This window comes from Podarcis erhardii, assembly GCF_964252035.2.
Source record: "Podarcis erhardii genome assembly, chromosome: 10".
Lineage (NCBI taxonomy): Eukaryota > Metazoa > Chordata > Lepidosauria > Squamata > Lacertidae > Podarcis > Podarcis erhardii.
The window spans coordinates 55232713-55257995 of NC_138500.1; the positions used below are offsets into that span (position 1 = coordinate 55232713).

General features: G+C 40.5%; 1 protein-coding gene and 1 long non-coding RNA gene across 2 annotated transcripts in view; both read right to left on the reverse strand.

The window, feature by feature from the left end:
* Window positions 1–24544, reverse strand: part of TFEC (transcription factor EC) — a 122860-nt gene extending 98316 nt beyond the window's left edge. The window contains exon 1 of the mRNA XM_081878082.1: window positions 24387–24544. Coding sequence (XP_081734208.1) covers window positions 24387–24392 — 6 coding nt within the window. The 5' untranslated portion in view covers window positions 24393–24544. The remainder of the gene's footprint in view (window positions 1–24386) is intronic.
* The window catches only part of LOC309350931, a 412768-nt gene that overhangs the window by 98316 nt on the left and 289169 nt on the right, over window positions 1–25283 (reverse strand). The gene's annotated exons all lie outside the window — the stretch shown is intronic.

Here is a 25283-nt window from a genome sequence, read left to right on the forward strand (position 1 = left end):
CTAATGTGCTGCCTTTTTTAATCACATATTCCGAGGTCCCTTAATTGAGGTCTGGGATAGATACAAAAATCTATTAGAACTTAGAACACCACGCTGGTTTTCACCCTTAGAAGCAAAGAGTATAAAGAGATTAAATATGGGAAGTAAATGGATAACATATGACCAACTGTTATATAAAGAAGGGGAAAAGTGGAAAATAAAACCGTATGAGCAGGTGAAGGAATATGTTTATGACTGGATGCACTATTTCCAAATGAATGAGGTGTTTAAAAAAGACAGTAAAGAAAGAGGTTTCATGGACAAAGAATCGTTATTTCAAAGCGAGGTTATAGGTAATGATACGAAAAATTTATCAAAAATGTATAAATTGTTATTGGATTGGAATCTGGTAGATGAAGAAGTTAAGTCGGTAATGATTAGTTGGGCAAAGGATGTGGGCCACAATATACAATTTGAGGAATGGGAAAAATTATGGAAGGAGGGCTTAAAATTCACGGCATGTATAACGTTAAAAGAGAACACGATGAAGATGTTTTATAGATGGTATATGACACCGGTGAAATTGGCGAGGATGTATAAGACATGCAATAGATGCTGGAAGTGTAAGGATAAGGAGGGTACATTCTATCACATGTGGTGGGGCTGTGGGAAGGTGAAAGACTTCTGGGAGAAAATATACAATGAGTTAAAGAAGATCTTAAAGTATACGTTTAGAAAGGAGCCAGAAGTCTTTTTACTAGGACTAATAGGAAAGGAAATAAAAAAGGAAGATTGCAAATTTTTTAGATATGCAATCACAGCCGCAAGAGTGTTATTGGCCCAGAGATGGAGACAACAGGAAATACCGACCATAGAGGATTGGAGAACAAAATTGTTAGAATACGCAGAGTTAGATAAATTGACAGGAAAGATTAGATACTTAAGAGACCAAAAATTCATCGGGGACTGGAAGAAATATGTAGATTATCTGGAATGTTTAAGTAAAGGAAAGATGACGCTTAAGGGATTCAAAGAAGCACTGTAAAAAAGTAACAAGTATTGATTAAAGGAAATAGGAGGAAAAGAGATAAATAATGTCAATACAAGATTGAGGAATGCGTAATGAAAGTGATGAATACGGATGATTTACGGGACAGCTGAGGGAAGTTTGAAAGAAAATGTAGTGATGAAAATGATGTGAAACTACTGTATATATATATATTATTTTTCGTTGTTGTTGTCGTTTGTCTTGTTTTATGTTTATGTTTTATGTTTAATAATAAAAATTATATGGCAAAAAAAAAAAAATAAAATGTGACAATCAGCCTTGATGTTGTGCCTGATTTCCTGTGATTGTACATGCTTTCGTTACAGTGAAGTCATCACAGATTCTCTCCGTTATAACCTCATCATGATCTAATGTGCTGCCTTTTTTAATCACAGCTATAAAAAAATTCGAATTGCATTCATCAAAGGGCAGAAAAAAACTTAAGAATTTAACAGGAAATCACTGTTATCATTTATAAGGGCTTACTTACAAGTAAAGCTGCTGCATTCTGCAAATATCCCAGCTAATGAATCAAATGTGCCTTCTTATGTTGCTTTTGAAAACTTTCGTATGTCTGCATGTAGATGTTGCTTTGGATAACTGAAAACAATACAGATGTGCCTTTTCTTCTATCCTCCCACCTTTCGTTTCCTTATAAGAAAGATTGCTACTGTTCTGGCTAAAAACTGTGCATAATAACTAACTGGTTACCTAATACATTTTTAATCTTCAGTGGTTCTTGAAAAGAATACAGAGCGAAAGCTGGACCCTGGAAAGACAGGAACAGGGAGAATGTCAGATTAGCCCAAACTCCCAGGCTCTTATCACTGAAAGAAAAGTCTGGCAAAGGACATTCAAGTACACTGTTAGAGCTCAAACATGTAATTATATAATTTACTAGAAAAAGCAGGTGTAAAGGGTAAGATTTGGAAACCCCAATCAACATTTTGCTTTTAAGGGAGAAATTTATGCAGTTTAGGAAGGAATATACTTCATAACATATTTGCAGTTGGAAGAGCAAGAGTCAGAATATCTAATCAAACTTATTTTATATAAATTATATATATATATATATATATATATATATATATATATATATATACACTTTAAAAAATAAATCATATATACATAAGTGAACAATTCAGTTTTCCCGATTGTATGTGAATAATTTTTACTCAGAGTGGACCCATTGAAATCAATGAACTCCAGTTAGTCATGAGCAGTGATTTCAAATATCTAACCTACTTAACAAAAAATGATGGTTCCAATAAATAATAAAATAATTACATTCATTTGCTTCATATAACCAAGAATTTGTTTCGTAAAGATTGTCAATTTCTTCCGTCAACCATATTCTCCATGAATACATTACCAAAAACCATTCTCTGGTAGCAGCAATTTTTGAATGTTGCCAATAAATGACCAAGAACTATAGAGAAATTAACAATCAAATTTTCACATCCTTAGTCTTGTCCATCCATTATATAATGAACAAACATCAAATTTTAACATAATCTTTGCTATTTAATTATTTGTGAGGCTTTGAGACCAGTAACTTCAAACTTTTGAGGAATTCCATAACATGTTATATATATCTAAATCTACATTGCCAATACCCATACATATACCTGATTCATTCTTCAAGGAGACATATACCATCTAAACAATCTTCTTAAATTGGGTTTCTTTCCATGATGCACTAACATAAAAATGCTTATTTGTCTCATATATTTTTGCCATGGCCTTTCTGAGATAGCTCTGAGATTTCCTTCCCAAAGCACCCTATTACAGTATCCTTTTTTAAAAAAAGATATTGCATTTTTGTATCAAACCTATATTTGTTTACTATCTGGTCGTATTCCCAAAATTGTTTTGTGAAGGGTCAGCAGTGGGAGTCACCATACTCCCAAATCCCTATCTGATAAGACATCTGATCTAAAAATATTGATCCCATTCATTTATCCTCAGTTGGTATTTTGAAATCAAACTCAATTGTACAATCAAATCCTTAAATCTAACCATTGTTCTTTTCCCATTTCTGGAATCTTCTACCCATTTCATTTCTGTCAAATGTATCTTTTCTAATAACCAAGACCAACAGTGAGCTATCAGAGTTTATTTTCCCCTTATATTTACCCCATGTTTTCATTCTGTATTTAAAGAGATTTTCACCTGACAGTGTCTAGCCTTAACATCTTTTATATTGTGTGACTGAGTGTGGAGAGAGTACTCATCTCTTGCAAAATATCTTTGATCACCTGACCTCCATGCTTCCAAAGGAAAAGAAGCTATATCCCATACATTTACAGGAGTTTGAAAACAATGGAATTTAGCCTCCTATCTGAGTTCAAGAGTAGTTAGAACAAATGTCAAGTCAAGCTCTACCTCTGATGTAGGCGGATAAGGTACCTAATCCTTAGAAGAATGGCTCCACCTTCATAATGTATCAGGAGTTGTTGTAGCAAAAACAAAATAAAACATCTCTTCCTTCAGTCCTGTCCAATTGCTCTGCACACCAGGCCTTTTGTGTTATTTCAGTTCCCTTTTGTGTTATTTTCTTTCCTAAATTGTGAGGAGTGACTTACCCATACATTTCCTCCTCACCTGATGTGCTCTTAAACAGCTTTAGCAATACCCCATTTTCCTTTCAAAAACTTAAATGGGATACCCAATCTATATGCAATTTAAAAGTTCCTTCTAAGAAAGACATATGGAGGAACATCCATTACTATCTCTATTTCAGACCCACATCTTAGATGCAGGGTGAACCTCAGGCCTAGGAGCCAAATACAGCCCCCAAACTATATACAGCCCCTCTTCTCAGGCCACACCACTCAATCAAAGTTCTCAATCAAAGTTCTTCCAAGAAATCTGTTTGTAAGAATGAGGTGATTAAGCTGATGTAACGAGTAGATTCTGCAATTCTGCATTATTATGCCAACTTGTGTGTGTGTTGAGACTGCCTCTCACTTGTGTAGGCCAGGACAGAGCCGTTTCTTGATTGTGCCTTATTACATGATGGCATATGGAAAGGTGCGTTTCTGGAAGATGTGGGGCACTACTAAAATTTGGCCTTATACTCCACTGCACTCCGTATATGAGGCATGTTTCTGCTCACACCATTGCCCTGTGGAAGGCAACTAGGGAAGCTCTGCATACATGCAAAATTTCATTTATTCTTCAATCCAATCCTTGGAAACTGTCTACAGAGAGCATCCATAATGCCACAGCCATTCAATGTGTGATCTTAGAGACTAGCAAAGCAAGGCAACAGCCTCTCCACAGGTGTCTGCCCCTGGAGAGAACAGAGAGGGTGACAGGCTGCAAGAATTTCCAGAAACTGTAGGTCAACAAGAGGGGTTGGCTTGCCATTGATCAAAGCAATGTGCTTTGCACACCCTGGTTTGCTTATTATCAACTTGCTTATTTAAATCATTCATTTTTATCTACCTTTTATTAAGTGCCCTTCTTCAAAAGATTTTAGAACAGAAGGTGGGACCACCTAATTTGCAACCCAATTTAAACCGACAAATTAGCATAACCAAATACAACATAACAATAACGTAGAGCAGGGATTTTTTAAAAAAACCTCTGGTGTAGGTCAGAATACAGCAAAACTCCCAAAATGATCTAAAACTTAAAATACTTGGGGAAATTGTGTGATCGTCAACTGGCGGCATAAACCATGCCTCCATAGGTTTGCTGAACTACAATTCCCATCATTCCTCACCTTTGGCTTTTCTGACTGGGGCTGATGGGAGCTGGAGTTCAGAAACCTCTGGAAGGCCACAGGTTCCCCATCCCTGCTCAGATTTCAGGTGGTGTGCAGCATAAAACAAATAAATAGCAGCTGAAAATATTAAAACAGATTCAAACTTACTAAAATAAAAGAAGCAAACATCTATTAAGACTTTGGGGTGAGTAAAAATGTTTTCGCTCACCCCCCTAAATGATCACAGTGTGGACTACAGGTGAACTTCTGGGCTATACGTTGTCAGTTTCCTGGCCTACCCACCCCTTTCAATTGCCCTACGGCCACTAGACCACCACCAGGATTTCCCCCCATCTCCCAGAAGTGTCACACCTTGCCCCCACCAGAGGCGACCCATTAGGCACTAGAGAAAGATGTGCAACAGCTTGCGACAGAAGTTCTTGCATTTTCAACGTACCTCTCCTTGCAGAATAATTTTATACTACTTCATCCTACATTGGCAGTGCTCTGAGACAAGCTTCAAAACAGGTGTGTTCCCAATACACCTGCAGATCAGCAGCAATTGCTATTACCGTTCTCTAGGTTGCCAGAATAGGCTTTGCTCATGCAGCAACAACTGCACATAGACAGTGGTGCTGCCGCGAAAAGCAAGAGTAAGAAATATTTGCTTGATTTATTAATGTCTTTAGCAGCTACCAAGCACAACTGAGCCTATCCCCCCCCCCCAAAAGTACTCTGCATGTTTTATTATTTACCAGGAATAATGATACTATAATTAGACTACTCTGTGGTAATCTAATTAGTACTCTGCTTATTGCCTACTACAAAATGGATTTATTGACTGTCCGTCAGCATATTCTATGCATTCCCTATTTGAATAATGGCATTTCCGTTGGGACCAGTAGGGTAGGGGCATTTGACCCAGAATGCTGCTTGCTCCATTTTTTAAATACCATGTTTTTGAAATGCCGAAAAACTAAAATTGTGGCGAGTTTAATTTCAGAGTCATGTTTGGCCTCCCTTTCAAATGGCTTGTGGTAATCCTGCATATCTATTATTTTATTTTATTTTATTTTCTGCAATGATGGAAAATGTTAATGAAGAGAGCCACAGTGTACCATCTCACCCAGAGCAATGGAAAACATTAAAATCACTTAGAGAAGAACTGAATAAAACTTTATTTTTATAAATATAGCCCTCGTCGGAGCTCTGTCATTCCACTGTACTTTTGAAATAAGGGCACATGGAAAAATATGGCAGAGAGCCTTTGAGATAGCTAACTAAAGCTACAAAATGAGCACTGCACTGTATTTCCAAGGAACACAGTTCAAAAGTTGTACGATTACTACTAAGGTTGTTTTATTCTTTACCACATTTGGAACAGGAAGTCTGTGTTGTTCTTGAAGAATTCTGAAAAGCAATGTCACAGTCTGATGACCTCTTCTCCTCATTAAAACGTTCCCAAAGACAGCTCTCTGCATGATGTTTTGTAGCTTCAGCAGCCATGAACTAATTTGTACCTCTTATTTTGATCATGCACACTGGTGAAAGCACCAAACAATATTTTTCTTTAAACACAGAGAGGCCTTTCAACAGCTCAGCACGCAATTTCTACCCTCTTTTTAATCTTGAAGCACCTATTTATTTGCTCTTTTCACCACTAAGTCTTATTTGCTCCTTTCTGCCCCCTGTAAAGTCGCTAGTTAAAAATCTTCTGTGTGTGTGTGTGTATGTGTATGTGTGTGTTTTCCCCCCTTCATAGGCTTAAGCCATTAGAGGGTTATTACCATAAAAAGGGAAGGGAAAGAATTAGAGATATCGGAATTTGCATTAGTAAATTTCAATCCAATTAAACTAAAATAATATTTATTTAGGAGCTACCTTTCTGGAACGCATATCCGTTCTGTAAAGCTGATGGGGCAAAAAGCAGAATAGGTACCCAGTGACGTGACTGATTTGTTCTGAATACTGGATGTTTCAAGATGGTGCCGATAGATAATTAGCATTCAACTGGTTGATTTGTTTATTTTGCATTCCTTCACTCTTTCTGATAGATTCATTATGCAAGCCATCTCCTTCTCCCATCTCAGGCTTTCAGTGCTATGCAAATTGCAAACAAGTCCTGTCAGGGCCTTTGTCGCAGATGGCTTGGAAAGGCACTCTACGTTGGCTGACATTGAGAGTAACATCTCAAGTTATCAATATTGAACAGATGCCGAGCAAAGCGATTACATACTGTATTTATTTGTGCCTCGTTTCTAATTTAAAAAAATGAATTCTGTGGAATTAGACCTTCAATAGTAGTTTCTTAGGGAATCCCTCTCCCAATACAAATGTATCTGGAACCTTAGATCTTCATCAGAAGTCATTCTCTGGGTCCCTCCTTTGAGGGAAACCTGGAAGAGAGAGCCCTTTCAGTTGTGGCTCCCTGCTTGTGGAGTGCTCTCCCCTGTAAGGTCCACTAGGTGCCTCCACTGACATCTTTTTGATGCCCGGTCAAAGCTTACCTTCTCTCCCACCCCACCAGTCTTTCGATAGGGTATAAAGTGATCTATAAAGTCTAACATGGTCACAAAGCAGTTTACGCATCAATCAATAAAACAATCATCCATTCATCAAAAAGTGTTGGAAGTTGAGGAACACAAAACAAAGTCCAATAAATAGGAACGGATCTATAGAAACATCACAATCCACTGATCCAGAGCAGGCTAACCAAGTCTGAGTGAAAAGAAATGTCAAATTGCCAAAGCGTGTTAATTGAAGAGGTGTCTCTCAGAGAAGAGTGTTCCACAGTCAAGACACAACCACAGAGAAGACCCTATCCCACATCAGGTGACAGTGCAACAGACCCCTCTGACAACCTCACAATCGAGGCCGGCTGGTATGGGAAGAGATGCTCCATCAGCTACCTAGACTCCAATACATTCAGGGCTTTGTACATTAATTCCAACTTGGGCCTGCTAACATACAGGTAGCCAGTGAAGATCCCACAACGCAGGTATTATGGCTGCCACTCAGCTAGGCTATCCTGGTCCAGGAATGACCACAGGTGCCTGGAAATGTAAGGGAAAAGATGGAACTTTTTACCACATGTGGTGGACATGCCTCAAGGTAAAAGACTTATGGGAAAGGATCTATAATGAACGGAAAAAGATGTTGAAAAACACATTTATTAAGAAACCAGAAGCCTTTTTACTTGGTATAGTTGGGGGAGAAATCCCCAAAAAGAATGTTATTTTTTTCTGTATGCCACAACAGCTGTGAGAATATTATTAGTGAAGAATTGGAAGAAACAAGATTTACCAACTATAGAAGAATGGCAGATGAAGATGATGGACTGTATGGAACTTGCCGAAGTGACTGGGAGACTCCAAGATCAGAGAGAAGAGACGGTGGAAGAAGACTGGAAGAAGTTTAAAGAATATTTGAAAAAATGTTAATATTTAAATCTTAGAATAGCTTTGGAAGTGGATATAGGCTGTAGGGTTAGAAGTAGAAGATAGTGTATTTTAAAATAGTATTATCTGTAAGTGATAAAATGTGAAGATTTTTATGGTAAAAGTAAGTGTGATAAAAAAAATGGTTAAAAATTATGATATATGAAACTGCTAAAGATGAGGTAAAATGAAAATCAGATGGGGGGACTTGGGGAAGCTCACCTAACGATGTTTAGAAAAAATAAGGATAAGACAAGAATTTGTTTGTATTGTTTGTATTTCTGTTTGTATTGTTTATTTGTGTTATAAAATGAATAATTTTTTTGGGGGGGGGAAACCAAAGGAATGACAGGTGAGTCAGTTGGAGCTGGTGAAAGCCACGCCTTGCAACTGAGATCACCAATGACAAAGATTAATTGAACACTAAACTATGTACCTGCTCCTTCAGAGGGAGGACAACTTCACAGAGTGGTCACCAATTTCCCAGAGCCAGAGCTGTTTTTGGACTACAATTCCCACCATCCCTGACCACTGGTCCTGCTAGCTAGGGATGATGGGAGTTGTAGTCAAAAACATCTGGAGACCCAAGCTTGGGAAACACTGTTCTAGACTGTGACCCAGAGTTCACCTTAACCACTCTGAAAGGTTCTGCTGGACATCTTGTGGATAACATGGAGATGGAGAAGCAGTTTCTCATCACCATTATCAGTGCCACATGGAAGGCATGACTGTGTGCTATAACTTCTATTACATCAGCTTCACTATGAGATTTGTACCACTTACATACCATCCATTGTCCAACCCACTTCATCATTTGAAGCTCACTGAAAAACCAGGGTGCATTTGGGGCTTGGCATTTTTGAGAGGGGAAATCTTGTTGATGGCCCTTTCCATTCCACCATAGAACAGCGAGACCAGAACCTCAATGGGAGCACTAGACATACCAACTGGAAAATCACCCAGAGCATTCAGGAATCCCCATAAGAATAACACCCCCACCATGGAACCCCAACCAGCCTGCTTGTTAGCAAAAACCAGGTCAAAGCTGTGACCAGAAGCATGTGTTGAACCAATGATATGCTAACTATGCAATCCCTGGTTATCATCAAGGCCATAAAGTCCTAAACTGGCCCCCCAAACTAAACCTTATTGCAGATACTGAAGCATCTCAGTATTGTTGTCAGCATCCAGGGGTGCCTACTGGAATAAAATATTGGGTGGTGCAGGTAAGTTCTGCCCCATATAATTGATCACACGACACGGTGCATGCACACACATTGACTGGAAATGCCCATCTATTTTAGGGAGCTGGGCCCCCTCAAATATTTTATTGGAGGGCTGAAGGGACCTCAGTCCCTAGGATTTGGCTCCTATGTCAGTACCACTTCTGAGCCTGCCTAAACCAGCTCTACCAAGGAAGCTGTTGGGCAGCAATGTGGATGGTACACCAAGCGGACCCCTGTTCTCTATGATCCAACATCAGGTGCAGACCCTTCTGGTGGAATTTCTGTATAAGCCCTTCCCTAGGAGACTAAGACTTTAAAGGTCAACATAAGGATATAATGGAGCCTGGAAGCCAAGCAGAAGGCAATTCAATTGCAAGATTGGTATAATATATACAAGTGGCAGGCTCTAGTCCAGGCATCCCCACACTCAGCCCTCCAGCTGTTTTGGAACTACAATTCCCATCATCCCTGACCACTGGTCCTGTTAGCTAGGGATGATGGGAGTTGTAGTCCCAAAACAGCTGGAGGGCCAAGTTTGAGGATGCCTGCTCTACTTAGTAACCTTGAGGTTGCATTCTACACCACTTGCAGTTCTCAAGCACTTTTCAGAGGCAGCTGTACGCAAAGTGCATTACATTAGTCTAACCTGCACAGTGCTTTTTTTCTTTAAAAAAATGTTTAGGGGTACTCCCATTTTGAGTCAAGAAAATCACCATTTTATAGTTCAAATCGGGGAAAATAAATACAGTAAATGAACAAAAGTACAAAGATTCACAAAATGTTTAGGAGTATGCCTACCACTGCGTACCCCTAGAAAAAAGCGCTGAACCTGGAGGTAATTAAGGCATGGATTACTGCGCCCAGCTTGTGTTTTCCTTAATAGTCTATACAGTGGTACTTTGGTTCTCAAATGCCTTTGTACTCAAACAACTTAGAACCCAAACACTGCAAACCCGGAAGTAAGTGTTCCGGTTTGTGAACTTTTTTCAGAAGCCAAACATGCTCCGTTTTGAGTGCCACACTTTCATTTTGAGTCTGTTTTTGCTATTTATTTTGCATTTTTGTTTTTGTGGCTCTTTTTTGTTTTGTTTTTGTGACTGTGTGGAACCCAGTTCAGCTACTGATTGATTGATTATGTGACTGTAGTACATTGTTCATTGCTTTCATTTTATGAAGCAATGGTTTCGTCAGATAGTAAAATTCATGTTAAATTGCTGTTTTAGGGGTTGTTTTTAAAAGTCTGGAATGGATTAATCTGTTTTGCGTTACTTTCCATGGGAAAACACACCTTGGTTCTGTAACGCTTTGGTTTTGGAACAGACTTCCGGAAGTTTGAAAACCAAGGTATCACTGTAGAATCGTGTGGTGAGTTTCTCCCTCCTTAATAATCAAGGACAATATGGGGGGGGGGGAGATTCTATACACTCAGGGGTGGCTCCAGGTTTGAGGAGGCCCTGAGTAAAGTGTTCCCTGACTGGTCTCTTCTTTCCTACCTGTGGTTTCTGGTGGGCTTTGCCTAGCTGTGGTAGTGATGCTTTGTGCTGCCTCAAGACACCCTTTCAAATTCTGTACTACTTTCTACAGCCGTGCTAGGTCAGGGGCATTATGAGAAATGTTAAGGGTAGGCGAGATCCAGCTGCCTGGCACTGTTCAAAGGGTCAGGTCAAAAAGAAATACTGTATTAAGAACCCCGACCAAAGAACTGTGGCAAGAGAAACTGATGGACTATATGGAATTGGCGAAATTGACACATAAATTACGTGATAAGGACAACTGTGACTTTAAAGAAGAATGGGAACCTTTTACAAAGTACTTAAAGAAACAACAAAATGAATTGGACTCCTTGGCAGGTTTTGAATAAACATACACAAACTTTTTATTGGTAACATATAGATAGATAAATTAAGGATCTTTACAATTTTATAATATGCAGAGAATAACATGTGCTGAAAAATCAGAGAGAGGAACTGAGAGAAGTCCGGGAGGGTGGGAGGGTGGGGTTTTTTTTTCTTGGGGAGGGGGAGGGGAAAATGGGGGGGATGATGATGTATTTTTGATGAATTGCTATGTTGAAATTCCTAATTAAAAATATTCAAAAACAACAACAACAACAACAACAACAACTCTGGAAAAAAAGGAAAAGGAAAATAAAATGTACAATTTAATTTACTCCCCCCCAAAAAAAGAAAGATTTTTTTTTGTTAAAATAAATTTTATTAGTATTTTCCACACAACAACAACAACAACACGAAAGATATCTAAAAATAACAATACACAACACACAAAAATCAACATTCGAAAACTAAAGAAAGCAACTATAAAAACAACAAAAACCAAATCCATATCTTACAAGTTATTATAAACACTAAAACAACAACAAGACATTGACTTCCACCAATCCCACAGCACCTTCTTTATCTCTCATTGTGTCTTCCTGTTTTCCTGTTTTCTTTATCATCTCTATCCTAACATCTAGATATTAATCCCTTTTTCATATCCTTTCACTTCACAAGGTTATTCCAGACTAAGCCAGATTTCTGTCCTCAAACCTTGACCTTTGAGGTATTCATTTAGGCACTCCCATTCTTTTTTTACTTCACTTTTTGGTTTTTGTCTTATTATGTCTGTCAATTTGGCTAAGTATTCTGAGAGAAATATTAAGAGTGGGCATCAGCAGAGAACCGGAGCTCAGGCATCTCCCCGGAATGTCAGATGTTAATAGTTATGTGTATGCAAACTTGGGTGGCTTTGAGAATGGTTACAGGAGAGGGTTGCCCCTCCAGATGTTGTTGGACTCCCATCACCCCCCAGACATCATGGCCAGTCAGGGACAACTGAACAATATCTGGAGGGCCAGAAGTTCTACCTCGTCAGGGCAATCATTTTGCTAGTGGAAAAGAATAGCCTCTTCTATCAGGACGGTTTATTTTCAGGCACCAAGCAAACTGGTACACAGAAAAGAAAATGGAAATGTAAGCAGGGGGAAGGGGGGAGGAGGACATTTTCAGGAACTGATGTCTCTCCTGTGGCTCTTTCTCCACTAGATGTCCTTAGCGTTTCACGCATCAGCTTCAAATACAGTAACTGAATATTCACAAGGGTACAGACCTTTTTTGGAGTGTTTGATATTAACAGATCATGACTGATGGCTTGCACTACAGAGTTCATTTTATGTGGAAGATTGAGAGAGAGAGAGGCACACAAAATGAGCACAATAATTTAATCCACTGCTTGGTTAAGATATATAGGGGTATCCCAATTTAGGAAGCTATTAAAGTCGTGTATGCTTTCTTCTTTGGAAACATTTAAGCATTCAAGGCATTCAAACAATTTGGACCAGGGGGAATCCTTACAGGGGGGAAAACATTTGATAGATATAGATATTATACTAACCAAGAATTCCTCCCCACCCTCAACCTAATTGTATTGCTTTCAAATCCTATTTTATAGTTATACAGACCATTTGCAGTAATCCCAGTTTAACAGCAGGGGTTTTGTTTGAGTTTTACTAGATCATAAAGGTGGAGGTATCACAGGTATCCATTTCAGGCTTGCAAGTCTGCCCCAACCAAAGCCATCTTACCCCCCCCCCCCCCCCCGCCCTGAAGAAGAAGAAAAAGAAAGAAAGAAAGAAAGAAAGAAAGAAAGAAAGAAAGAAAGAAAGAAAGAAAGAAGCATCTAAATCAAGCATGGCCAAACTTGGCCCTCCAGATGTTTTGGGACTACAACTCCCATCATCCCTAGCTAACAGGACCAGTGTTCAGGGATGATGGGAATTGTAGTCCCAAAATATCTGGAGGGCCAAGTTTGGCCATGCCTGACCCTAATAATAATAATAATAATAATAATAATAATAATAATAATAATTTATTATTCATACCCGGCCATCTGGCTGGGTTTCCCCAGCCACTCTGGGTTGCTTCCAACCGAATATTAAAAATACAGCATCAGACATAAATGAAATTAATGCACGCTGAGATAAATCCACCAGGACAATACATTTTCTGTTTTGAAAGATTGCAGGTACTTTAAATGAAGCTTTAACCACACACATTCTAACTAGAGCGGAGGGCTACAAATCTCCTATAGTTAGGAAATGCAGAGAGAGAGAGAGAGAGAGAGAGAGAGAGAGAGATATTCCTGAAAGGCGCCAGCGAGCATCAATTTGGCCATACTGGAGCAGTATGTGTCTGATTTCTCAGAGCAGCGGGCAAAAAGTTTGCACTGCATACATGAGCAGTTTCTTTCCCAGGGGCAGACAGACAAAACACAAAGAGGATGCTTTGAATAACCTTCAGAGTCCACAGCTCCAGCACTCATCTCCGGAACAAGCGCCAACAGTTAAGGGGAAGGTTGCAACCTCCGGTGGCTTCATAGCACTTCACTGCCACCAGCGGGACTCAATGTGACAATAAAGACCACGATGCCAACAAAAACAGCAGAACGGGGGGCGGGGGGGAAGCCAGACAAAAGAGACTGTGCTTGCTAGCAAGCAGGGTACATATTTAATATTTAACCATGCCAGAGTTGACTGGGTTATTTTACATTGGTCCCCACCAGTGGTGTGTGTGTGTGTGTGTGTGTGTGTGTGTGTGTGTGTGTGTGTGTATTATGAAGGATTAGAAGATTTATTTACTTTTTACACTGCAACAGAAGCCAACTGACTTGAACTTCTGTTTTGATTAGAAATTGGAATTCTTTTGGTGTTGTAGTATGTGTGTGAGGAGGGGGCACTTAGCTCTCTACAGTTACCTGTGAGGAAGGCCTTTGAACATGGTCTATTTTTTCACGTTACCCCTTTCTCTCACTTCACCTTTTAAAAAAGCTTTTTTTAAAAGTGGTAATCATACATAGGAATACACTACATGTTTATTTTTTTAAGCCCCCCCAACCCCACATTTCAATGTGAATTCACAATCTTGAATGCTTTGTGGTAATATTAATTCACCTCAGCCATACATAACCTCCAGGTTCGTCACTACCACCACCAGCCTAAACTTGTGGGGGCAGGGAGGTCTATAGGAATTAGATTCTTCTCATCAGGGACTCTATTCAACATTGGAATGAAGTCAAGTGTTTGAACTTTAGGTTGGGAATCAGCCAGGATTTGGATTCTGCAGGCCATCCACGCTGCTGCCCAATTGTTTCCCTGCTTGCCCTCACAGAGGCCATCTTGGCTGTGGTGTTGAAGAGCTCAAGGACTCCACAAAGTACGTACCAAAGAGTTCTTGCCTAGAGTGGTTCATGAGTTCATGGCCTGCACAACAACCATGGGATTATCTCAGATTATATTTGGTTCACCACATGTGGCAGGGCACAGATTTGATATTGTCTTCTGTTCTGGAATAGGGGGTAATAATCAGTAGATGGGTGAGCTGCAATTGACTCCATTGTCACAGACAATATCATCACAGGTTTGTGGGGGACAGGTTTGACCTGTAACTTCTACCTGTAAAATCTGTAGGGGTGGAGGACCAGTTTTGATTATCAGCTATAGACAGCTGATTCAACCAATGGATCCCTGGGGGTGCTAGAGAAATTTCCTATGGGTATGTCTGGCATTCCTGCTAGAGTTCTGGTCACTGCCTGGAATGTGGGGTGAGCCAGCAATATCACTCCCAAGTGTCCTTGGCTCAGACTCATTTCAGCATCTAGTTACTCAGAGGAGCTAAGGGCAATGAAGCAACAGGTCAAGCAGCTGAAGAGCAAGTGTTAGAAGACTTGTAACAAATGCAATCAAACATAGATAAGACCCATTGGAAGGAGCTCCCATTGATCGCAGTGGAATTACTTCCTTGTAAGTAGCCGCAGGAATCATAAACTACATGAAATACAGTTCCTTCAGTTGAACATTAGACAAGGATGTTGGAACTCCTCCTATCCTGCTTTTGCCATTTCCTTAACTGGGGGACACATTTAAAATGGTTTGGGGGGGGGGAGACAATTGTGGGGAGGGAGCAAAAAGGCAAACTTAATTCTCTAATGGCATAATTCTCTAATAACATAGGAGAGACATCTAGTGGTTAAAGATAAATATGTGAAATACAAGACAATAATGTGGACTATTGCCTATGAAAGCTCATATAGTAAACCATGAATGTTTCTTAAGAGCTCACAGCACTTTCTGAAGCCTTAGAGTACAGTCTGAGAATCTTAAGAACTGAAAGGAGCAACACTGACATAGGAAGTAGGCATGCACGGATGACTTTCCTCATACGCCTTGCTCCTCGTCACAACTACACCGGTTTACATGTGGAGAAAATTGAAAAAGGGGAGCGGTGGCAAGGGACAGCTTAGATGCCTGTGTAGGCCATATTGCAGGCCTCTAAGAGCCCTCAGGTCACAAGCTCTGAGGGCTCTGAGTAGATGATTCTACTCAGCTTCCTATGTTTCTAAAAACAAAAATTTCTTATAGAGGCCCATCCAGTGGTGAAGGCGGGGCAGGGAGAAAAGGCAAGTCAACAGATAAGCCAAGCATCAAATAGAAAAAAAGTGAACCAAAATAACAAGGGGATCAATACTGTTGATGGAGGAGTTCCAGTTGATGTAGCTGAAGGATATGGCAAGTTCTTGGACTGGGTTTGTGTGACTGCATGTGCCCCTCTTGGCGGCAGGGGGGCAGGGAGAGGATATGGGTAGGGAGCTTATAAACACCTCATTCTAAGAGCAAGTGGTTCCCACCATCTCAAGGAGGAAAAGACGAGGCCATTTCTAAAGATGGCTTCCCAGGACCTAGAAAATGTAAACAGCTGTAGGCCCATGGCAAACGTTCCCATCTTGAGCAAGACTCTGGAGGAGATGGATGCTACACAGATCCTTGTGGTGTGAGAGAGGGGTGGGACTGTAACCATTGATTCTTTTGGACCTTTCAGGAACTTTTGATGCCATCAATCACAGTGTCCTTCTAGGATGGCTGTCTGAGGTAAGGGCTGGTGGCAGCACATTGTGATGGTTTTGCTCCCACCTGGTCTGTCAGACCCAGAAAGTGGTGCTGGGCAGGGGGTGTATGTTTAGTCATGTGGAGCTTGTGTTATGGATTTCCACAGGGCTCGATCCTATCTCCCACACTTCTTAATAGGAAACCACTGAGGGAGGGAGCTGGAGTTTTGGAGCATGTTGTCTTCAACACAGAGATGGCACACTATTTCTCTTCATCTTCATCAAGTGTGGTAGTGGGTGTGCTGGACTGGACAGGTCCCTGGCTGTGGTAAAGGATGGATGAGACTTAATCCAAACAAGACAGATGATGTGTGTATCGACCAGTTCTGGAAGGGGTTGCATCTCCTCTGAATGATTAGATTCACAGCTTAAGCTACTGCAATTAGCAGCACAAAGTGATCTCTGTGCTACATTTCACCAGCATAGGCTGGTGGCCCTGGAGTCAACAATCTGCTTTATTATAATATATTATTTATTTGATTTATATACCGGCCTTCATCAAAAGATCTCAGGGTGTTTCACAAGATAAATCTATGCTCTAGTAAACTCCCATTTAGGTTACTGCAATATGTTACAGCAGTTCACAGGACTGTGCCTGAAGATGGACCAGAAATTTCAGGTGGCCCAGAATTCCCAAGTGAGATTCCTAACAGGAACCAGCCATTCTGAACGCATTATGATGGTCCTTGCTGAACAAGCTTGCATTGGTTTTCAGCAGTTTTCTGGGCCCCAATTCAAGCTATAAAACCTTTGGACCGCAGCACGTGAAGGAAAATTTCTTTGACTTCTGGGCCAGAGCTCCCCCACCCCTGCACTCAATTTTTGTTGTCTTACATTGCCTAGACCAGGTCAGTATAACTTGTGATGACACCACCACAATACAGAACTTCAACAACATATGGTGGCTAAGTAAACCTCCAGTTTTTGCTGTGTGACTAGTACTACAAACAAACAAACAGAAGTTGTCAGTCCCAGACAGTGCACAACACATCACTCAAGCGAGTTGCATTTGGCTCCCTGGCCCTCAAATTATACAGGCCAAGCCAGGATATGTGATCCTTTTGTTGTTGTTGTTGTTGAGTCGTTTAGTCGTGTCCGACTCTTCGTGACCCCATGGACCAGAGCATGCCAGGCACTCCTGTCTTCCACTGCCTCCCACAGTTTGGTCATACTCATGCTGGTAGCTTCGAGAACACTGTCCAACCATCTCGTCCTCTGTCATTCCCTTCTCCTTGTGCCCTCCATCTTTCCCAACATCAGGGTCTTTTCCAGGGAGTCTTCTCTTCTCATGAGGTGGCCAAAGTATTGGAGCTTCAGCTTCAGGATCTCAGGGCTGATTTCCTCCAGAATGAATAGGTTTGATCTTCTTGCAGTCCATGGGATTCTCAAGAGTCTCCTCCAGCATCAATTCAAAAGCATCAATTCTTCGGCGCTCTTTAAATCACTTTTAACTGGTTGTAGGATACGTGATCCTACAACCAGTTAAAAGTGATTTAAATTGATTTACAATCCTTCATGCATCTATTCAGAAGTAAGTCCCATTGAGCTCAATGGTGCTTACTCCCAGGAAAGTGGTATAGAATTGTAGCCTCAATTACTTCTTTTTTTTATAAAAATAAATCAATATAAGGCATTCTGCCAAGAACCAGGACCTCTTACGCTCCCTTTCAATGAAATTCGCCACAGTTTTTTTTATTTAAAAAATCTGCTCCAACACATATTCTTGCTTCCTTGACTTCTTGCAATTGTAGTGGCATTACACTTAAGGGCTTCATTCTTTACTGTGGCAATTACAATCATTTTGTTTCATTTATAATCCCCTTTTAGAGTAAATGAACATAAAGACATAGATGGATTTTAAATGACTGTCTCTGTCACATACATTTGTAGAGGACACTAAATCTCCCGAGAGTTAGATTTGTGTTAATTAAATCTACAAAAAGGGAGAGAGAGACAGAGAAGACTCCATAAGGTCCAAAGCATGCTTAATGAATTAACACGGAAGCCCTGTTGAGCAGGCCTTTTAAACTATAGTGAAACAAATCAACTCACACTTTATTACTACCCACTTAACAAATTAAATCTGTCACTTTATATCATAGTAAACCAGGGTTTTTCATAAATGCTAATTAAAGCCATTAAAAATGGAAATCTCCCATGCAGCTTATGCAAAGCATGCCTATTGATGCAAAGAGATAGGTCCTGTTTGTTCTTCTGAATGAAAACTAGAACTTCAACTCTGACAAGCTAGACTGCGGTGGGAGGGAGAAATACACTTAGGGGAACAAGCATCCAAGCCTAAATAAAACAGATACAGATTTTTAAAAAAAGGATTCGGAAGGGATTGAACTTCCAAATTGGCTTGGAATCATCCTTTAAAGGCACTGTGATCTATCTATTTTAACTAGCACTGCAGCATCTTACACTTACATACACACACACAAGCAACTAGTAAGCCAGTAGCTAGAAGCTGGAAACAAATATATGCAATGTATTGCTTTTACCAGCTCAAGTAGCACTTTTTGCTCCCATTTTGCAGAGGGAAATGCCTAGGTTTTACCGGCTCTCAGTCAATGCCCCTTCCAATTAGAAATGGAAAATACTGGCAGAGTGGCCGATCTGTGTGCCTCCTTTCACAAGCGATGGAGAGAAATGTTGGGTGATAACCATCTAAGTCATACACAGAACAGATCCCTGGAATCACGTAATTTAAATCCATTGATTTCAATGGGTCTATACTCTGATGACTAACCATCAGCAGTCATGTGCTAGTGTCTCTACACCCTTCTGCTTTGACTTGCAGATGGCAGGCAGAGCCACAGTGCCCAGCTGGAAATTTGGTAGCTCTCCTTTCCATAGTGACTTATTTCAATGTACAACCTAAATGCAGTTTGTTGCCAATCAGAGTTATATGTGGCAGGGAGCAGTAGCCAACCTCAGCTTCCAGCCATACAGGACCAGAATGATCCATGGTTTGCTGCACTTATTCTTTACATCTTTAGAAATACAGCTAAAATATTTTACCTGTACAGTGGTACCTCGGTTTACAAACTTAATCCGTTCCTGAAGTCCGTTCTTAAACCAAATCCATTCTTAAACCGAGGCGCGCTTTCCCTAATGAGGCCTCCTGCTGAGAGTGCCCTTCCACCGTTCAGCTTCTGTTCGTAGACCGACTATTTCTCAAGTTGCAGTCATTCATATAAATTAGCATAAGCACGTTTCATGCAAATCTGTGTCTTCTTTGGAGAGAGTTATGCTTACTCTTTTTGGGGCAATGCGCAAGAGGCCCTCTAGTTGCTTTCCACTCCACCTGCATTCCTGTTGCATTGTTCCACTTTCAAAACAAGCCCAGGTAATTCAGAGCCCCAAAATACAAGTAGAAATTTGGAGAAGGTTTGGAAGTTTGGAAGAATGCCTTCTCTGAATGTCATACATCCAGACTCTCCAAGTGTCTCTATTTAACAGGGACAGTCCCAGATTTACAGAAGCCACCCCAGTTTCTGATTTGATCCCAGAATGTCCCACTTTTCCTTAGGACACCCTGATTTTCATCAGAGAAATATTGGAGGGTATGGAGTTATGTGATCCCTAAGCCAAGGAGATAACTAACTATGCAACCTTTATAGGCAGCCCTCTATAGAGAATTTTTTTAATTATTTATTGTGTTTTATTATGTTTTTATATATGTTGGAAGCCACCCACCATCATCAGCAACATCACTGAATAAGACACCCCTCTTTTCATCAGAGAAATGTTGGAGGGTATGTACGTCAATGTTGTGTATGGGTGCAGTACTGTATAATGGTTCATATACTGTATAGAAGGGGTTGGCAATGTGGTGTCTTCCAGATATTGTTGGACTACATCTCCCATCATCCCTGACCACTGGCTATGCCAGCTGGGGTTGATGGGACTTGTTGTCCAGCAACATCTGGAGAACAAAGCATTGGCTGCCCCAAGTATATAGGCTTGGTAAAACCCGTTCACAGCATAATACAAACAAGTAGATGTTCTGTTTTCTCACCCACTCCAACAGGCTTAGCTTGGATTAAACATAGGAAAAACTGGAAACAAACGCAAGTCTATACAAGCCATACTTCACTGGATGCCAACACATTAACATTTTGGCCAGGGGAAAGCGCTCACTCACAGCCCATTTCCCCCCTTAAGAAACCAATTTTCCTCCAGCTGAGTGCAAACAAAGATCTCTTTCATCTTCAGTAATTAGCATGGAATGAAATGGAGAAAATACATGAAAAGCCCAGTCATATCCATGTTTGTTCAGATGTCCTGCAGATTTCAATAGGATTCGGTTTCAAGGCACAGTCATTGCTATCACATGAGAGGGAGAGCACAGCTGCATGCTGTGGTCATGTCAGCCCTGCTCTCTCCCCCATCAATGCATCGGAAGCCATGTCTGCAGAGGTGAGCTGGTTGGTACTGCATTGCATTCCCAGGATGTGGAGCCTTGTACATCCATCTGGGTCAATTGTCTAATTCCTGGACTCCACTTCTAATTCCTAGGTGCTATACACTGAATATGGCATAAATTAAGCTATATTAAATATATAGGTAAAGGTAAAGGGACCCCTGACCATTAGGTCCAGTCGTGGCCAACTCTGGGGTTGCGGCGCTCATCTTGCTTTATTGGCCGAGGGAGCCGGCGTGCATGTGGCCAGCATGATTAAGCCGCTTCTGGCGAACCAGAGCAGCTCACGGAAACGCCGTTTACCTTCCCGCCAGAGCGGTACCTGTTTATCTACTTGCACTTTGACGTGCTTTCGAACTGCTAGGTGGGCAGGGACCGAGCAACGGGAGCTCACCCCGTTGCAGGGATTCAAACTGCCGACCTTCTGATCAGCAAGTCCTAGGCTCTGTGGTTTAACCCACAGCGCCATCTGCGTCCATATATATATTAAATATGTAAGCCATGTTTAAATGTACCGTAAGTTAGGCTGGCTTCCTGATGACGTCATTGCCTGGAGAGATGGACTCTTAAAAGAACACAAAGGGAAGGGTGACGATCCATTGAAAATGACATCAGCAAAGCTAAGACTGTGACAGCTGGAAAATGGGTGAAGCCCCTCCCTGCAGTTTGAGTTACACAGAAGAACAAAGGCCAGTAGTAGAGTTTTCAGTATTTAAGAAAGATAGGATACAAAGTTTTGGGGAACAAATATCACAACTGGAAAGAGACCTGTTGGAATGTAATGTAAAAGTGCTGTCTAAAATGTATAAAATATTATTGGAATAGGGGGAAAGGATGGGCAAGTAAAATCTTCAATGATACATTGAGCAATAGATATTGTTCATAATATAGACATGGAAGAATGGGAACGACTGTGGAATATGGATTTACATTTACAGCATGTTATGGTTTAAGTGAAAATTATTTGAAAATGATATAGCGATGGTATCTAACACTGAGTAAACTGGAAAAAAATGTATGAATTAAATCAAACAAGTGTTGGAAATGTAAAGAGAAAGAAGGTTCTTTTTAGTGGTATTGCTGTAAGGTTAAGGGAAATGATATATAATGAAATGAAAAGGATGTTTAAAATAGTGTTCATAAAAAAACCCCAGAAGCTTTTCCTTTGGGGAATTATAGGGACAGAACTACCTAAAATGTATAGAGACTAATTTATGTGTGCTACTACAGTGGCAAGTATGTTACTTGCCCAAAAATGGAAAGAAGAAATCCCAGCAAAGGAAGAATGGATACAGAAACTTATAGAATATGCAGAAATGGCAAAACTTACTGGAAGAATAAGAAATCAAGATAACAAACTTTTTATAAAAGAATGGAAATTGTTTATTGAATATTTAGAGATAAACTGCAAACAGATAAAAACATTGGCAGCATTATTGTAATAACCTGCAGTTTCATAAGAGTATATATTTAAAGAAGATGAATAAATGAACAAATTAAGTTAAATTGGATATGCAGAAAATATATATATATATAAAATCAAGGAACCACAGAAAGTAGAGGAAGGAAATAAAGTTCTGAAAAGTCAAAATGGTTGTAAAATCAGTGAAATGCATAAATCTGAAAAGTACATTTTTTATAAAAAAAAAAGTAGAGTTTTCAGGATTGTGGTTTTGCCTGATGTAAGAGGAAAACTAGTGGCATTTTACAAGCGGTTTGCAAGCTGGAGAACGAGCAATGTGGGATGGCAGTTTGAATCCAAGGTGGCAGCCATGCAAGAAATAGGACCCCCTTGAAGTGTAGTCTCAGGTTGTATATATGTGTAAATAAACCCTTTATCATAAAGAAACCACAGTCTCCTCTGTGCCCCATTTCCAAAGGAAATATGAACCCTTGGCAAAGTGCCTAGAACCCATGGAATTTCGCACTGCTTGAAGATTGGGGTGGCATGCAACAGTATGGTAAAAAGATAGAGCTCGCAACTTTCTACAACTAAAAATATCCAAGTGACATTTAAAAACCAGGAAGTATGTCGAGATGCGGAATTGAATGAAGCAGATTTCAACATTCTCATGCTACATTGTTAAAATAACAGATCAATCATTGCTGATAACAAAGCTCCTAGCAGTGAATCATTCAAACGACATTATGCACATCCAAATGCTATATTAAACCTCTAATGTTCTTAGTCAAGCAAAATAGCACTTTACGTCTTAAGCAGCTCACCTAAACTGAGCATCTATGTGATTATTATAGGGCTGCTTCAAACAGGTTCAATTTATGACTGCAACCATCAATTTGTGACTTAGATGTATGGATGTGTGCTTTCACGGATAACACAGCAGTGGGAAACTTAAAGACATAACCTCATTTAATACTAGGATACCCTGACACCAAAGTCAAAGGGCTGACTTTAAGATCAGTCAGAAATTTCTGAGCCTTGGACAGAAATATTACTTCCTCAATTAAGCCAGTAGCTCTGCCTCGAAACCTAAACTGGCCAACTGTCAGTCACCAAAATATTTTGTGTGGTTTTTCCACCATTTGCTCTGGCACTGAGTCACTATAACTTCCTAGTCTCTCAGCAGTCTACAAACATCTTAAGTCACTTAAATACCCGAGCTCTAATGCTGTCGCATTCAACTCATGAAAATGCTTTTACAAATCAGGAAGGGATCCTGGCAGTCACCTAGTCCAACCCCCTGCAATGCAGGAATTTCAGCTGAATCATCCATGGCCTGGCCATCCAACCTCTGCTTATAAACATCCAAGAAAGGAGAGTCCACAACCTCCCAGGGGAGACTGTTCCACCATCGAACAGCTTTTAACGTCAGGAAGTTTTTTCTGTATGTTTATCCAGCATCTCCTTTCTTGTAAGTAGAAGCCATTGGTTTGAGTCCTACCCTCCAGAACAGGAGAAAACAAGCTTGTTCCCTCTTCCATGTGACAGCCCTAAAGATATTTGAAGATGGCTATCATATCTCCTCTCAGTCTCCTCTTTTCCAGGCTAAACATACCCAGCTGTTTCAAGCACTCTTCGTAAGGCTTGGTTTCCAGACCTTTGATCATCTTGGTTGCACCCGTTCCAGCTTGCCAACACCCTTCTTAAATTGTGGTGCCCGGAATGGGACACAGTATTCCAGGTGTGGTCTGACCAAGAGTGATTTATATGCCACCTATCTGGCTGGGTTGCCCCAGCCACTCTGGTCAGCTTCCAACAAATTAAAAAACCACGGTGAAACATCTGACATCAAAAACTTCCCTATACAGGGCTGCCTTCAGATGTCTTCTAAAAATCAGATTGTTGTTTATTTCATTGACATCTGGCAGTAGGGCCTTCCACATTGTCAACAGACAATGATGGGTTTAAAAAATATTTAATAAGATTTGGATTTGGAGTATGTCATAGCAGATGAAGAGAAATGGTCATGTTCACAATGTTATGTGTTCCTCAAGTGATAAGAAGTTCGAGAAGCAGCTCTTACCCAAGTCTGGCTTTCTTTGAAAAAGAGAGATCATTTCATGGTATCTGGGTTTATTCACAAATATCCAAGTTGAACATACCTCCCTAGAAAACTGGTTAACAATTAAATATAATATTCTAATAAAAACTTACCTGCATAATAATGTCTCCTGCATCCGACTGGAAAAAGTTACTTTCTCTGCTTTAGGCACATTGTACATTGCTCAGATTTAAGTGGACAAGGGAAGTTAAGCTCTATCACCCGGAGTGCCACTTCCCCTTTCCAACGTCATGCTAATTTCTCTGGCAGGGTTGAACTAAAATATCAACAATGAATGACTAATCCAGCAGTGTCACAGGGCTAATTGATTATATCAACATTTATCTCCGCTGAAGCCGTCTCCATACTCTGCTCCCTTGAAGAAGGGACATTCTGTGGATATCAATCAATATTTCTTCATCGCACAGCAAGAAATTGCGTTGCAACATACCAAGGACGCTCAAACAAGAATGTAGTTTGCTGATATATCAAACACACATTAAGAGCACAAAGCTGTGCATGTCTACTCAGAAGTAGGTCCCCCTGAGTTCAATAGAGCTTACTCCCAGGTCCGTGAGAGCAGGATTGCTGCGTAAGGAGTTGAACAATTCTTACTGTCGGCTCTACAGTATATTAGCTCATTATTCAATATTTGTGGTCCAAGTCTTAGCTGCACTCACTGCAAAGATTGCTAGTTTGTAAGTCACCATCTTGCTAGTGACAGGGCAAATAAAAAAAATATTTTCTGCCGCCACCCTGGAATCTATACTGAGGAGGAGTACTGTATGGCAACAGCTTGCCCTCATGCACCAATGGCTACATTTGCTCCAATACCTCTCCATTAGGACCGGCCCTAACATTAGGCAGAGCGAGGCAACTGCCTCTTGCAGCAGATGCTGCAGGGGATGTGGAGCCTCCCATTAGTCCTTCCAAATCTCCCAAGCCAGCCTGCCCTGCACCCGCTAAGCAAGCCTTCTGCCCCTAAGTGTGGTGGTGGTGGGGACACCGTC